At 40.7% G+C, this 16,895-nt stretch overlaps 1 protein-coding gene across 1 annotated transcript in view; it reads left to right on the top strand.

Moving 5' to 3' along the window:
- Positions 1–3,449, top strand: part of LOC134222494 (proline-rich protein 36-like) — a 12,572-nt gene extending 9,123 nt beyond the window's left edge. The window contains exon 2 of the mRNA XM_062701641.1: positions 2,533–3,449. Coding sequence (XP_062557625.1) covers positions 2,533–3,449 — 917 coding nt within the window. The remainder of the gene's footprint in view (positions 1–2,532) is intronic.
- Positions 3,450–16,895: the final 13,446 nt, after the last annotated feature.

The following is a 16,895-nucleotide window of genomic DNA, read 5'->3' as shown; positions in this document are numbered from 1 at the left end:
CAAAATTTGTTTGTGAATTGTGGTGGTATGAATTGCTCGACCGGAACCGGTTTCGAAATTTGAGCGTTTGAAAAATTTCACCCGTCGAATCTGGGAACCGATTGAATTTCCGTCATCAGTTTTGCACGGAATTCAAACTTTTTGCGTGAAGGGCATTCCCAGAAATTGGATTTATGATTGCCCCACAGTTTGCGCACTTAAATTTATTGAATCTTTCTCACAGGACATGCGTCCTTGGCGTGAGAGGTTCCACCACAAATCATGCATTTAGCATCCATGTGACAATGTTTGGTTCCATGACCCCACTTTTGGCACTTACGGCACTGGGTAGGGTTTTGAATTTCCCAGGCCGGGAAATGTTCCCATGTAACACGGACATGAGACATAATACAGGCCTTTTCCAACTTCATATTATTTAGTTCACTTTGTAAAATGAACTAAATAAAATTTTAGAAATGCCCTCTGGGAAGTACCAGAATGGATTCTTTTTCATCTTAATTACTTGGACTGGGAAAATCCAATTGAGAAATTTCAATTTAATCTCATCCAGTGATTTGTCATCACTGGGGAGACCTTTCAAGACGACTTTGAACAATCGCTCAGTTTTGTCGTCGTATGTGAAGAATTTATGGCGCTTCTCAGTTAAATACTGAAGAAGACGTTTGCGATCGTCAAAGGATCCCGGCAAACGCGGCAGTCACCTTCCTCAGAATCTGAAATGAAACCTTGATCCCCTGAAGGTTACTCAAAATCTCATTCCGGAAGCCAGAAAACTCGGCAACAGATACCACAATTGGCGGAATCTTTGCTTTTTCGCATGAATCGAATCACCTAGAGGTAGATCTGATTTGCTGAATTTCATCAAATCAAATCGAACTATTGCTCAGTTCGATTGGAGAAGAATTATTTCGATATTAGAGTTAGAAGGAATATCTGAATTCTCCAGCTCTTCTATTTTTTCCGCGCTTGGGCAGGACGTTTGAAACCTTGTTTCTTTGAAGGAAGTGGAGAATTCAGAGACTCTTCCTCTTGTTTTTGTTAATACTCATTGCTGAGCGTGAGACGTGACCTTCTAAGAGGTTTTTTCCCAGAACGGTGTCCCTGCAGGATTACCACCGCTTGTCGGAATTAACTTCCTCAAACGAGTCCAACGTAAAACGAAAGCACGGGTCCCAAAGATCGTAACGGATCAGCGGGTACAAATAGCGCTAAGAAGCACCGTTGAAATTAAAATAGCTTCGGGTAGTATTAAAACTTCCTTCCGCAAAGAGAGAAAGAACCGCACAGCACGAAAGCACGATGCGGTCTGTTTCCGAGCCTCTTGTAAGATGGCCTTCAAGCTGCTTGGAAGAAGGCTTCCTAGATGCGTAGAAGGATGCTTCTAATCCTCTTGCAACGAAGCAGCCGAGCATTAGTGAAAAAAAAAATCATTTTGCTCATTCGACGTTTTGCTCGTTCGATCTTTTGTTCCGCAGCCCTTTATACATTGTGCTGGTTGGGAAGGCAGAATTCAATCGGATTATTGATCGCATTGCATATTATACAATATAATTTTTTGAAATAAAAATACACAATCATTAAAACTATATCAATGAGTTTTGATTGAATTGAGTACGTCCGCCATTACGCATTTTTGTCCGAGGTACCTCGAGCCAGGAGGAAGTACCCTGGGGCACATGTACCCCAGGATGAGAACCGTTGAACTATCATAATAAAAAGTACAGTGATCGTTCGCTAATCGGGGCGTTTTGTCGAGCGTGAATGTTGTTTACAAAACGTAAACGCGTTTTTGGCATCACATTCTGACGTTTAGCTGCTTTTCAATTGGGTTTCGCCCTAATTAGCGAACCCCCAACTAAAAAGCTAATCAGAAAAAAACAAAGGAACGTTACTGATATGCTGCACTGTTACGCAGTGTAATTAGCTAAGCTGAAGTTAAACGCTAAAGTGCTGTAAGCTAGTAAGCTAAGTAAGCTAAAGCTAAGCTAAGCTAAGCTAAAGTTGTAAAGCTGAAGCTAAGCGTAAAGTAAGCTAAAGTGCTGTAGTAAAGGTAAAGCTAGCTAAGTGTTAAAGTTAAGTGCTAAAGCTAAGCTAAACTAAAGCGTTAGTAAGCTAGTAAGTAGCTAAGCAGTGTTAAGGAGCTAGTATAGAGGAGCTGCAGACAGCGGGTGGGAGGTGTAAAGGTAAGTGAGTAGTGTGTGCTGGAGTCAGGGTAGTGTAAGGTAGGCTCAGACAGAAGTGTGGGTAGCTCGTAGCAGACTGGTGTAGTGGGTAGTGCTAGCTGTAGCTGCTAACAGCTGCTAGCTACAGGCTGGCTGCTCAAGCTGTAGCTAAGCTACAGTGCTCAGCTGTAGCTGCTAGCTACAGTGTAGGCAGCTGAGGCTAAGCCCAGCTGCTAGTGCTAGCTGCTAGCTGCTCAGTGCCGGCTCAGCCCCACAGGCCGGCCCGTGCCTCCGGGCCCAACTGGGCTCCCAGCCCCAGCCCCAGCTCAGCCCAGCCCAGCTCCGTGCCTGGGCCCCTGCCCCCGCCCAGCTCCTGCCTCCGCCCCAGCCCACCAGCCCGCCCAGCCTCCTGGTCAGCCTGCCCGCCCAGCCCGCCCCAGCCTGGGCCCTGCCCAGCCCGCCACCAGCCCGCCCAGCCTCCGCCCAGCTCCGCCCCAGCTCCGCCCAGCCGCCAGCCTCCGCTCCAGCCTGCCCCAGCCTGGGCCCAGCCGCCTCAGCTCCTGGCTCAGCCCGTCAGCCTGCTCAGCCGTCACCAGCCTGCCTCAGCCTGCCTCAGCCCGCCAGCTCCGCTCCAGCCTCCGCCAGCCCTGGCTCCGCGCCTGGGCTCAGCCCTCCCCGCTCAGCCTGGCTCAGCCTGCTCAGCTCGCTCAGCTGCCTCAGCTCGCTGCCCGGCTCAGCCTGGCTCAAACACAGCCTGCCCGCCTGCCTGGCTCAGCCGCTCAGCCTGCTCCAAAGCCTGGCTCAGCCTGCCTGCGCCTGCCTGCCAGCCTAGCTGCGCCGTCAGCCTGCTCAGCTCACCAGCCTCACCAGCCTGGCTCTCAGCCTGGCTCAGCCTGGCCAGCCCGCCCAGCCCTGGGCCTGGCCTGGGCCTGCCCGGCTCAGCCTGGGCTCAGGTGCCTGGCTCAGCCCGGCTCAGCCTGGCCCCAGCCTGGCTCAGCCTGCCGCTCAGCTCCGCCTCAGCCTGCCTGCCCGGGCTCAGCCTGCTCAGCTCACCAGCCTCCGGCTCAGCCTGGCGTCAGCCTGGGCCTGCCTGCCCTGCGCCTGCTCAGCCTGCTCAGCCTGCCTGCCTGCTCAGCTCAGCTCAGCCTGCTCAGCTACTCAGCCTGCCTCAGCCCAGCCTGGCTCAGCCTCGCTCACAGCTCGCTCAGCTCGCTCAGCCTCCGCTCAGCCTGGCTCAGCCTCGCTCAGCCTGCTCAGCCTGCCTGGCTCAAAGCTGCTCAAAGCTAGCTCTCAGTGCCTGCTCAGCCTGCTCAGCTCACAGCTGCTCAAAGCCTGCCTGCCCAGCCCAAACGCCAAATTTGGTCTTGGTCTTCGATAACAAACAGACATCCGTCTTCCAGATAGCCAGCTAACACAGCTGTTGACTGATCATCCCAGTGAAGAAATTATGGAGTATCTATTTTCCTTCATTATTTCTTGATACCAATAAGCGGAAGCAAGCTTTATTTTCAATATGAGGATGTTTTGAAAAATCGGTAAAGTTGTCAAAAGACATCTAGTGGAAAATATGTGAAATAATATTTTCTTCGCAAGAAGTTTTTGTTTTTTTTCTTCAGTCTTTCGGAATACGGTAGAAGACAAGAAATTTTTGGAAAGAGAACGAGAATTTTAAAGAAATTTTCAATTTTTTCTTTGACCTTCGGAATTGCTGCTGCTAGTGTTAAAAACATGTTTAAGATAGTTGGCTTCATAAGGGAGTTGATGATCATCTTTAAATAGCAAAGAAATAGGCAGCTTTGATCCCAATAAGTGTAACGACCAACGGATAAGACCTTAGCTGTTAAGACTTCTAGGTAGGAGCTTGGACACTCCTCTAAAAACATAAGTGGCTTCAATGTGGATGTCAATTATAAAATGTATCTGATATGTTTCAAAAGGAGATTAGATTACCTCCAATTCATTGACGAGCTCAAATCTAAATTTCAACACTCCAGTGCTTGTGACTTTCGCCTGTTGTTCAACATTCCGCTAGAAGGTGCGCGCGGAGAGCGGGTGTGACAGCCGGGGTACTATTTTCACAGATCCAGTCAATTTATTTATTTCGCGGTGGATCCAGCACTTGCAGAGCTGGGGCGCATTCGAGGATGGAGAGATGCGACCTCGAACCGTGTATTGTGACGTCAAATTGTTGATTCAGTGTTATTCGTTTAGATGTTGACAAAAAAATGCTGGAGGCTTACTTTAATGTAAGAAATAGTGTTTAGCAAAAACTATGAAAAATCACGAATTTGTTCGACTATGGATGAGTATATAGTAATTTATGAAATAAAAGTCCAGAACTGTAAGGCTTTTATTCGAGCTACTCAACCTATCAGCGTCAAAGAAACGGATTCTTTTTCACATGTATCGAAAAACTTGATACTGTTGCTAGAGAATCGAAAATATATTAAATACGTACATAATCATAGACAATTTAACTGCTCGACTGAAATTTTCTGAGCTAAATTTATTGTTTTATTCATTCTTAAGTCATAAATATTCATATATGAAAAATACTTCCACTCCTAACTGAATTGCGTGTGCAAAACTCTCAATCGAGATGGTGTTTCTATGAGCTACTTTTTTACACAGACAACAAACATCGTTATTGATTTATCCGGTTAGATCAAATAATATTTATTTGGCCAAGTGACACCACACAGCGCACGAATCGTTTTTTCAAGTTCGAATTTGTCACCACCGAAAAACAATGGAAACAACAATGACGGTAGGATTTGTGCGACGATGAATTATATCGGTAAATGTTTCGTTTGTTATGTCCGTTTGTCTGTGATAGTTAGTTCCATACAAGCGGAAGGCGAAACTAAAATAAATGTTTACAAGATATCATATTAAATATACATGTTTAATCACTTGAATCTACTGTGTCCAAGATTACTACAAGCTAATTTACAACTACCACTCCACGAGAAATGCATTCCAAAGCCAAAGATGTGTCGACTTTCACCCAAAAAATATTAACACAGAAGAAAGGTTTACCACGACACTATCAGCTCTTTGCGCTCCACAGTCCGATCACCATTCAGCCAATAATGCTAAGTGGCTGAATGAAGTCCAAGACGATTTATCATCATCGTCGCTGTTGCTAATAAGTTTCCGCCATGTGTTTTTGGAATGTTTCCTTGTTGTTACTAACGTTGAAGTCTTCACGTTTGACCCACGAATCGGAATCGCCCATACATTCTTACACTCACCCATGTTGTGGAGGAAATCTGGAAACCTGTTTTTATTTTCTTTTGTTTTGCATCTTCTGCTGCAGCTTTTCCTCCAATCCGGATTGTATGTTGAATAATTCTTACGTAATTGTTCATGGCAGGTTCGTTATATACCCACTTAGCTTTCTAAATAATATTCAACAATGGCGAAGTATAGGTTAGTGTTTCGGTCGATTTACATTTTAATAAGCTCTCTAAAGTTGTTTGAAAGTTCTATCTGATAATCGATTAACCTGTCCGCTGTCTGACAAACGTTCGCTTGATCTTGAAGCAAACATTAATCCATAAAGTCATCCACCACACCGTACATAACTGCGCACTAACAATGCCCTCTTATGTAGGTAGGTATGCGGTGTTCGAACCGATGACCGGCGCGGCGTGGCGATGCATAGTGGCCGAGTGGCTGGTATGGAACCTTGTTTTTTTAACTTCGCCACGTGAAAACCATAATCCATATATCGGTTATATGGAATGGAATAGTTAAATTTCAAGAGCATGACAGATTGGGGACTGAAACATAACGCGCTATTGCTCTCTGGATTACCTTTATAAAAATGTCCAGTGACGAATAACATTTCCTTTACCTCCCCTCACAGTGAATGTGTAAGAGTCTGAAACTTTAATCTATTACTTATAAGTTTTTTTATGTTTTACTAAGTTTTTGGGATGATTTGAAATTCTAGGAAAAATTTATGTAAAATAATTTTTCCCAGATTGTTGTTGGACAGCTCTACTGGTGCCGCGTACCGGCGCGGCGACCTGTTGTTCAAGCTTGAACCGCCACATGTTTGGCACTGGTGAAGGTGGGCCACGCTGCTGGAGCGAACCGGTAGAAGCCTTATTTTTGTCTCGCGCTTCGTATCAGTCTACGGAAGCAGATTGATCGTAGTACATACGTTTGGAATTGTTGTGTTTTAGTATCATTCCGCCCGCAAAAGGCAGGCAAACAGAAAGGAAAGTCAAGTGGGTTTGTGTCGTCAAAAGTGGCTGACTGTCTAGATTCGAGTAAGAGTTGAAGGGAAGCAGTGAAGATCTCCAAGGATTCGACGCCATTCTCGGATTCCGACAACTCGTGATGAACGTCGCTAGAACGTTCTGGTGAGTGAATTAGCTAACATCGAGCCAAAAAACTTTCCACTTGTGGACCATGTTCAAGTGGTGTTGTGTGTTAGTGATGACGTAACATTTGATGATATTTCAACAGTGAATATAACTGTTAGCAATACGTAACCGAACGAAGTACATCAGGTGAAGTCCGCTCGTCAACAGGTGGCAAGCACTTCAGTAAATTCCAATTTTTTCAGAATGTTTTACCCTACGTATGCAAACATCGCTGCTGGTAGACAAAATTTCTCTTCTCAAAATGAGGTTTATACCCATAGTCCCAACGGAAATAACGGTCATGTTGCCGATTCAGGTAGCATGTACTGTTTCCGATTTGATTACAACTGAACAATTGCATCACATGATTGATGCAATGTTCAAGCAAATACCATTCCTGAAGCTGTTCAGGTTAAGGTATAAAGTAGCACACAAAAATTGTTATCGGACTCCGTTTCAATGGATCCAAATAATTGTGTAGAAAGTTCTAAATTGGAATGCCCACGCTCTCTAAAGGGTAAGGAAGACAATTATTCAACTTCCTTTCAGTTCATAATGTGCATATTGCCATTATAACTGAAACGTATTTAAAACCAGGACTCTCCATTAAAAGAGATCCTAAACTATTTTATCTACAGAAATGATCGTCTTGACAGCACGCCTGTGGGTGGGGTCGCCATTGTCATTAATAGACGTATCAAACATAAATTATTTTCTTCGTTTGAAACCAAAGTTTTGAAACCTTGGGGTTTCTGTTGGAAACAAATTTTTGGACGAATTTTCCTTCATTGCAGCCTACTTGCCTTTTCAATGCAATGGGCAGCAAAAAGAATTTGTTGAAAGCTGATCTTCAAATTCTGACTCGCAACAAATCAAAATTCTTCGTAATTGGTGACTTCAATGCCAAAACACCGTTCATGGAATAATGCTCAAAGCAATTCAATGGTAAAATTTTATTTGAAGATTGTTCTGCGGGATATTATACTATTCAATATCCCAATGGACCAACTTGTTTTTCTTCCAGTCGAAATCCTTCTACAATTGATTTAGTTTAACGGATTCAAGTCAAGCTGTGTGGCCAATTGGTAACTCATGTACTGACTTTGACTCTGATCACCTTCCTGTGACATTTGAAATCTCACAAGAAGCCATTTATAATCCAATCAGCTCTACTTTTAATTATCATAGAGCTGATTGGGATTCTCGCTTCAAAAATATATCGATAGGAATTTTGATGTTGATATTCCTCTCGATACCAAAAGTGATATTGATAATGCTCTCGTATCTTTGACAAATTTAATTGTCGAAGCCAGAGGCATTACAATTCCGAAATGTGAAGTTAAATTCAACTCCATTATTATTGACGACGATCTTCAGCTACTGATCCGTCTTAAAAATGTGAGAAGAAGCAATACCAAAAGAACTCGCGATCCCGCGTTGAAAGTTATTGGCGAGATTTGCAAAATGAAATTAAAAACGTTTCGCTATTCTGAGAAATACCAACTTTGAGAATAATGTCTCGAAGTTGGATCTGATTCAGGAAACCCTTTTGGAAATTAACAAAATTCTTAAAAACCTCAAAGCCAATTCCAGCGCTTAAAGAGGGAAATAAAATTTTATTAACAAATGGCGAAAAGGCTCAAAACTTGCTCAGCAGTTCGAGGTGCCCATAATTTTAGTCTAGAGTCTCACTAGTCCAATTGAGGATCCAGGTTACACGGGCTTCGAAGACATTCTCAATCAAGAGAAGTGTTTTTTGACCCTTCGTTGGGAACTAATTTGGATGAAGTGAGATCCTATTATAAATTTAAAATATGAAAGCCCCAGGTGATGATGATATTTTCTACATACTTATCAAAACTTCCTGAGTGCTCTTTATCCTTTTTGGTTAATTTATTTAACAAATGTTTTCAATTGGCATACTTTCCAGATAAATGGAAAAAACGCCAAAGTTGTTCCAATTTGAAGCCGGACAAAAAATCCAGCTGAAACTTCTAGTTATCGCCCAAATCAGTTTGCTTTCTTCAATAAGCAAACTGTTTTGAAATTATTTTAAATAGAATGATGGTTCATATTAATGACAATTCTATTTTTGCTGATGAGCAATTTGGTTTTCATATGGGCATTCAACCACTCATCAGTTATTAAGAGTTACGAACTTAATTCGGCTCAACAACAAATCTGAAGGATATTCGACTGGAGTTGCTCTTCTTGATATAGAGAAAGCATTTGACAGTGTTTGGCATGAAGGTTTGATTGTAAAATTGATGAATTTTAATTTTCCTCTGTACATCATTAAACTGATCCAAAATTATTTATCAGATCGCTCGCTGCAGGTAAACTATCAGAATACTAAATCTGATAGATTACCTGTGAAGACTAGTGTCCCCCAAGGCAGCATACTGGGGCCCATATTGTATATACATGTTTTACTTCTGACACCTGATTTACCACCAATTTCAAAAATCTTTGTTTGCAGATGACACGGGCCTTTCAGCCAAAAGGGCAAAACCTTCGTGTCATTTGTAGGTAGATTACAAAAAAGTTTGGATGTTTTCTCCACTTACTTGCAAAAAATGGAAAATTTCCCAGAATGCTTCCCAAACTCAGCTTAAAATTTTTCCACATAAGCCGAGAGCTTATTATTTGAAACCTTCTAGCAGACATATTGTCACTATGAATGGGTTCCAATTAATTGGTCTAGCGAAGCTAAATATTTAGGACTTCTGCTAGATCAAAATTAACTTTTAAAAATCACATTGAAGGAAGGCTTCAAGCCAAATGTAACAAATATATTAAGTGCCTATCCACTTATAAACAGAAAATCAAAACTTTGTCTTAAGAACAAACTTTGATTTACAAACAAATTTTAGACCTGCCATGTTGTATGCTGTGCCAATATGGACTAGTTGCTGCAATACCAGAAAGAGGCACTTCAGAGGATTCAAAATAAAATTTTGAAAAATGATTCTAAAGTTGCCTCCGTGGTATAATACCAATGAACTTCATAGAATTTCTAATATTGAGACATTGCAACAAATGTCCAACAAAATAATTTCAATTTTAGATTAAAAATCGTTGCAATCTTCTATTGCAACGATTAACTCCTATACCCTTAGTATAAAATAAGCGTTAAGTTTAGTTTAAGTTGAAAACATTGTAAATTCCTACATGGTTCAATTCAACCAGCGGAAAAAATTCTAACTGCCAGAGGCAATTGAAATGTATTAATAACAACTAAAAGCGTAACATAGCAAATAAGGATGATAGTGTTAAGAAAACACGGAACACCTAGTCTAAGAGATGAATGCATGTATTAGATAATTAGCAAATAAAATTAGTTAAAAAAAAAAAAAAAAAAAAAAAAAAAGAGGCTCGGAAGCCTCCTGGGCACTTCAGAAGGCTCCTTTCAAGTTATTAGGTTGCCTCCTTTCAAGAGGCTCGTAAGCCTTCTTTTAAGAGGCTCGGAAGCCTCCTTTTAAGAGGCATGGAAATCTCCTTTCAAGAGATGCTGTAGCCTCCTTTCAAGAGGCTCGGAAGCCTTTTTCAAGAGGATCGGAAGCCTCCTTTCAAGAGGCTCAAAAGTCCCTTTTAAGAGGCCCAAAAGCCTCCTTTCAAGAGGCTCGGAAGCCTCCCTTTCAAAAAGCTTAAAAGACTTCTTTTCTAGAGGCTCAAAAGCCTCCTTTTCTAGAGGCTCAAAAGCCTCCTTTCAAGAGGCTCGGAAGCCTCCTTTCAATATCTTTTCAAAAAGCTCGGAAGGCTCCCTTCAATATCTTTTCAAGAGGCTCTGAAGCCTTTTTTAAAGAGGCTCAGAAGCCAACTTTCAAGAGGCTCATTAGTCTTCTTTCAAGAGGCTCAAAAACCTCCTTCCAGGCTCAGAAGTCTTCTTCCAAGAGGCTCGGAAGACTCCTTTCAAGAGGCTCGGAAGCCTCCTTCTAAGAGGCTCGGAAGCGTCCTTTCGAGAGGCTCGGAAGCCTTCTTTCAAGAGGCTCGGAAGCCTTCTTTCAAGAGGCTCGTAAGCCTAACAAGAGGCTCAAAAATCCCTTTCAAGAGACTCAAAAGCATCCTTTCAAGAGGCTCAAAAGCCTCCCTCTAAGAGGTTCTAAAGTGTCCTTTCAAGAGGCTCGGAAGCCTTCTTTCAAGAGGCTCGGAAGCCTTCTTTCAAGAGGCTTGGAAGCCTTACAAGAGGCTTGGAAGCCTCCTTTCAAGAGGCTAAAATCCTCCTTTTCTAGAGGCTCAATCCTCCTTTCAAGAGGCTCGGAAGCCTCCTTTCAATATCCTTTCAAGAGGCTCTTTTCAAGAGGCTCAGAAGCCTCCTTTTAAGAGGCTCAGAAGTCTCCTTTCAAGAGGCTCAAAAGCCTCCTTCCAAGCGGCTCCTATCCAGAGGCTCGGAAGACTCCTTTCAACATCCTTTTAAGAAGCTGGAAAGCCTTCTTACAAAAAGCTCGGAAGCCTTCTTCCAAAAGGCTCGGAAGCCTTCTTCCAAAAGGCTCGGAAGCCTTCTTCCAAAAGGCTCGGAAGCCTTCTTCCAAAAGGCTCGGAAGCCTTCTTCCAAAGGCCTGGAAGCCTTCCAAAAGGCTCAGAGCCTTCTTCCAAAAGGCTCAGGAAGCCTTCTTCCAAAGGCTCAAAGCCTTCTTCCAAAGGCTCGGAAGCCTTCTTCCAAAAGGCTCGGAAGCCTTCTTCCAAAAGGCTCGGAAGCCTTTTTCCTAAAGGCTCGGAAGCCTTCTTCCAAAAAGCTCGGAAGCCTTCTTTCAAAAGGCTCGGAAGCCTTCTTTCAAAAGGCTCGGAAGCCTTCATTCAAAAGGCTCGGAAGCTCGGAAGCCTCTTTTCAAAAGGTTTGGAAGTCTCCTTTCAAGATCCTTTCAAGAGGCTCAAAAACCTCCTTCCAGGCTCAGAAGCCTCATTTCAATAGGCTCAAAAGCCTCTTTCCAAGAGGCTCGGAAGGCTCCTTGCAAGAGGGTAGGAAGCCACATTTCAAGAGACTTAAAAGCATCATTTCAAGAGGCTCAAAAGCCTCCTTCCAAGAGGCTCGGAAGCGTCCTTTCAAGAGGCTCAGAAGCCTCCTCCTTTCAAAAGGCTCGGAAGGCTCCTTTCGAGAGGCTCGGAAGCCTCCATTCAAGAGGCTCAGAATCCTTTTTTCAGGTGGCTCAGAAGTCTACTTTCAAGTGGTTAGAAAGCCTTCTTTCAAGAGGCCTGGAAGCGTCGTTTTAAGCTGCAAAGGAAGCCTCCTTTTTTTTTTTTTTTTTTTTTTTTGTCTTTATTAAGGAGACTTTCAGCCCGAGGCTGGCTCGTCTCCGAGGAAGCCTCCTTTTTAGTGGCTCAAAAACTGCCTTCAAGAGGCTCAGAAGCCTCTAATGGAGAGGCGCGGAAGTCTACTTCAAATGGATTCAAATGATTAAAAGAGCTTCCCTTCATAGGGCTCGGTATTATTCTTTCAAAAGGATTGGAAGCCTAATTCCGATAGGGATAATTAATGCAAAAGTTCCAAGGGGTACCTCTCAAGAAAAAAGGTTGAGAACCGCTGTGATAGTTGATTGTGCACATATGTATCATGATATTTAAATATTTAAATAATAATTTAAATCTAGAATGCAAATTTAAAATCAATGAGCTGGGCACCTTACCTCTCAAGCTCTTTAAAAAAATGTTTTTTTTTCCTGATTCAGTTAAAATATCGTATTTCGACGAATGCTAGGCCAGTGTTGGTAAAAACTCAAAATCTCAAAACTCATGGATGATTCATATCAAGCGTGAGTTAAAACGCACCCAACTCAGCACCTAAAAACTCATGGATGAGTTGAATCATCCATTTGAATCATCGGAGGTTTTCTTTTATTCTCCTTCGTTAAAAACAGTGAATTGACGTTTGTCGCATAAAATATTAGACACTCTTTTATATATAAGCAATAAATTGCCCCCAAAGTAATTTCAAATGCGTTTTTAAACCAAAATGAGCGGAATGATGCGTTTTAGCAGGAAAAATTCAAGCGTGATGCATTCCTTTGAAATTGCAGACGATTTCGCTCGCATGGGAGCGCTCGTTGATTGAGATTCATGAATTTTTTTTTTTTTTTTTTTTTTTTTTTTTTTTTTTTTTAACTAATTTTATTTGCTAATTATCTAATACATGCATTTATCTCTTAGACTAGGTGTTCCGTGTTTTCTTAACACTATCATCCTTATTTGCTATGTTACGCTTTTAGATATTATTAATACATTTCAATTGCCTCTGGCAGTTACGATATTTCCTCTGGTTGAATTCAAACCATGTAGGAATTCACAATGTTTTCTACTTAAACTAAACTTAACCTAATTTATACTAAGGGTACAAGGAGCTAAATCGTGCAGCAGAAGATTGTAACGATTTTGTCTAAAATTGAAATTATTTTGTTGGACATTTAAGGATTGCAATGTCTCAATATTAGAAATTCTATGAAGTTCATTGGTACTATACTTCACGGAGGTAACTTCAGAATCATTTTCAAAATTTTATTTTGAACCTCTGAAGTGCCTTCTTTTCTGGTATTGCAGCAACTAGTCCATATTGGCACAGCATACAAACATGGCTGGTCTGTAATTTGTTTGTAGAATCCAAAAGTTTGTTCTTTAAGACAAAGTTTTGATTTTCTGTTTATATGGATATAGACACTTAATATATTTGTTACATTTCATTTGAAGGCCTCAATGTGATTTTTAAAAGCACTTTTTGATCTAGCAGAAGTCCAAATATTTAGCTTCTGCTAGACCAATTAATTGGAACCCATTCATAGTGACAATATGTCTGCTAGAAGGTTTCAAATAAGAAGCTCTCGGTTTATGTGGGAAAATTATAAGTTGAGTTTTGGAAGCATTCAGAAATTCTTCCATTTTGCAAGTAAGTGGAGAAATATCCAAACTTTTTTGTAAATCTTCACTACAATGACACGAAGCTTCGCCTTGCTGAGAGGACTCACGTCATCTGTAAAACAAAGATTTTGACACCCTGGTGGTAAAATCAGTAAGTCAGAAAGCAAAAATGTTATATAAATATGGGCCCCAGTATGCTGCTCTTAGAACACTTTTAGTTTCAATACAGGTAATTCATCAGATTTAGGAATTTGATAGTTTACCTGCAGTGAGCGATCTGATAAATAATTTGATCAGCTTTAATAATGGTACAGAGAAAGTTAAAATTCATCAATTTTACAATCAAACCTTCATGCCAAACACTATCAAATGCTTTCTCTATATCAAGAAGAGCAAAACCCCAGTCGAATATCCTTCAGATTTGTTGAGCCGAATTAAGTTCGTAACTTTTAATAACTGATGAGTGGTTGAATGCCCATGGCGAAAACCAAATTGTTCATCAGCAAAATAGAATTGTCATTAATATGAACCATCATTCTATTTAAATAATTTTTCTCAAACAGTTTGCTTATTGAAGAAAGCAAACTGATTGGGCGATAACTAGAAGCCCTAGCTGATTTTGTCCGGCTTCAAATTGGAACAACTTTTATGGCGTTTTTCCATTTATCTGGGAAGTATGCCAATTGAAAAACATTTGTTAAATAAATTAACCAAAAAAGGATAAAGAGCTCTCAGAAGTTTTTTGATAAGTATGTAGAAAATACCATCATCACCCGGGGCTTTCATATTTTTAAATTTAGGTAATAGATCTCTACTTTCATCCAAATTAGTTCCCAACGAAGGGTCAAAATATTATCTTGGTTGAGAAATGTCTTCGAAGCTTCGTAACCTGGATCCTCAATTCGACTAGTGGAGACCTTAGACTAAAATTATGGCTAGTTCTCGAACTGCTGAGCAAGTTTTGAGCTTTTCGCCATTTGTTAATAAAATTTTATTTCCTCTTTTGCCGCTGGAATTGGCTTTTGAGGTTTTTAAGAATTTTCAGTTAATTTCAAAAAAGGGTTTCGAATCTGGGATCCAACTTCTCGAGACATTATTTCTCGTAAAGTTGCATTTCTAGAATAGCGAAACGTTTTTAATTTCATTTTGTAAATCTCGCCAAATAACTTTAAAGTAGGATCAAGAGTTCTTTGGTATTGCCTTCGCTCACATTTTTAAGACGGATCAGTAGCTAAAGATCGTCGTCAATAATAATGGAGTTGAATTTAATTTTACATTTTAGAATTGCACGCTCTGGTTTTGCTTCACAATTAAATTTGTCAAAGATACGAGAGCATTATCAATATCACTTGGTATCAGAGGAAAGAATATCAACATCAAAATTCCTATCGATATACGTTTGAGAGAACCCAATCAGCTCTATGATAATTAAAAGAGCTGATTGGATTATAAATGGCTTCGTGAGATTTCAAATGTCACAGGAAGGTGATTTAGAGTCAAAGTCAGCATGAGTTACCAATTGGCCATTACACAGCTGACTTGAATCTGTTAAAACTAAATCAATTGTAGAAGGATTTCGACTGGAAGAAAACAAGTTGGTTCCATTCATTGATATTGAAGGTATAATATCCTGCAGAACAATCTTCAAATAAATTTTACCATTGAATTGCTTTGAGCATTATTCCATGAACGGTGTTTGGGCATTGAAGTCACCAATTACGAAGAATTTAGATTTGTTGCGAGTCAGAATTTGAAGATCAGCTTTCAAATAAATTTTTTGCTGCTCATTGCATTGAAAATGGCAAGTAAGCTGCAATGAAGGAAAATTTTCCAAAATTTGTTTCAACAGAAATCTCAAGGTTTCAAAAACTTGGTTTTGAATGAAGAAAATAATTTATGTTTGATAGGTCGCATTGATGACAATGGCGACCCCACACAGGCGCTGTCAAGACGATCATTTCTGTAGATAAATAATTTGGATCTTTTAATGAGAGTCTCTGGTTTTAAATAGGTTTCGTTATAATGGCAATATGCACATTATGAACTGTTAGGTTAAGCGAATTCCCATCTTCCTTACCTCCTTTAGAGAAAGCGGGCATTCCAATTTAGAACTTACACAATTATTTGGATCCATTGAACGGAGTCCGATAACAATTTTTTTGTGTACTTTATACCAACCTGAACAGCTTCTGAATGATTTGTTTTGCGGAACATTGCATCAACTGTGGATGCAATTGTTCAGTTAAAAAATCAAAATCGGAAGCAGTCATGCTACCTGAATCGGCAACATGACCATTATTTCGTTGGGACATGGGTATAAACCCCATTTTGAGAAGAGAAATTTTGTCTACCAGCAGCGATGTTTGCATACGTAGGTACATCTGAAAAATTGAATTTACTGAAGGGCTTGCTACCTGTTGACGAAGTATAAAATTTGTTTGTGAATTGTGGTGGGTAAGAATTGTTGTTGACCGGTAACTGGTTTCGGAAATTTGAGCGTTTGAAAATTTCTACCCGTCGAATCTGGGATCCGATTGAATTTCCCGTCATCAATTTTGGCATTTGAATTCAAAACTTTTTTTTTGCGTGAAGGCATTCTAGAAATTGATTTATGATTACCCCACAATTTGCACTTAAATTTATTGGAATCTTCTCTCAGGACAAGCGTCCTTGGCGTGAGAGGTTCCAATTCTCACAATCATGCATTTAGTATCCATGTGGCAAATGTTTGGTTCCGTGAATTTCTTGTACTTTTGGCACTTTACGGCACTGAGTGGATTTTGAATTTCCCCCAGGCTCAATGGAAATGTTCTCATGTAAATACGGACATGGGAATATACAGGCCTTTTCCAACTTTTCATATTATTTAGTTCTCACTTTTGTTAAAAATGAACTAAATAAAATTCTTGAGAAATGCCCCTTTGGGAAGTGCAACCAGAGTGATTTCTTTTTCATCTTAATCCATTTGGACTGGTGAAAATCCAAGCAATTCAGAAATTTACCTTATCTCATCCAGTGATTTGTCATCACTACAGACCTTCAAGACGACTTGAACAATCGCTCAGTTTTGTCGTCGCCATGAAGAATTTATGGCGCTTCTCAGTTAAAATACTGGAGAAGACGTTGTCAGATCGTCAAAGGATCCTGCAAACGCGGCAGTCACCCTTCCTGAAGTTATCTGAAATGAAACCTGATCCCCTGAAGGTTACTTCAAGATTTCATTCCGAAAGCCAGAAAACTCGGCAACAGATACCACAATTGGCGGAATCTGTTGTTTTTCGCAAAGGATCTCGAAACTACCTGGGCTGGCTAGAGAGGTAAGATCTGATTTCAAATTCGTTATGATCAAATCCGAACTGATTGCTCAGCCTGATGGGAGAAGAAATAACGTAAATCAACGCGTTAGATTTAGAAGGAATATCTGAAGTCTCCAGCTTCTTCTATTTTTTCCGCGCTTGGGCAGCAGGATTTTGTCTTGAAACCTTGTTTCTTTGAAGGAAGTGGAGAATTC

The sequence above is a fragment of the Armigeres subalbatus genome, chromosome 3 (genome assembly GCF_024139115.2).
Source record: "Armigeres subalbatus isolate Guangzhou_Male chromosome 3, GZ_Asu_2, whole genome shotgun sequence".
Taxonomy (NCBI): Eukaryota; Metazoa; Arthropoda; class Insecta; order Diptera; family Culicidae; genus Armigeres; species Armigeres subalbatus.
This window is presented reverse-complemented; position numbering and strand designations above follow the sequence as displayed.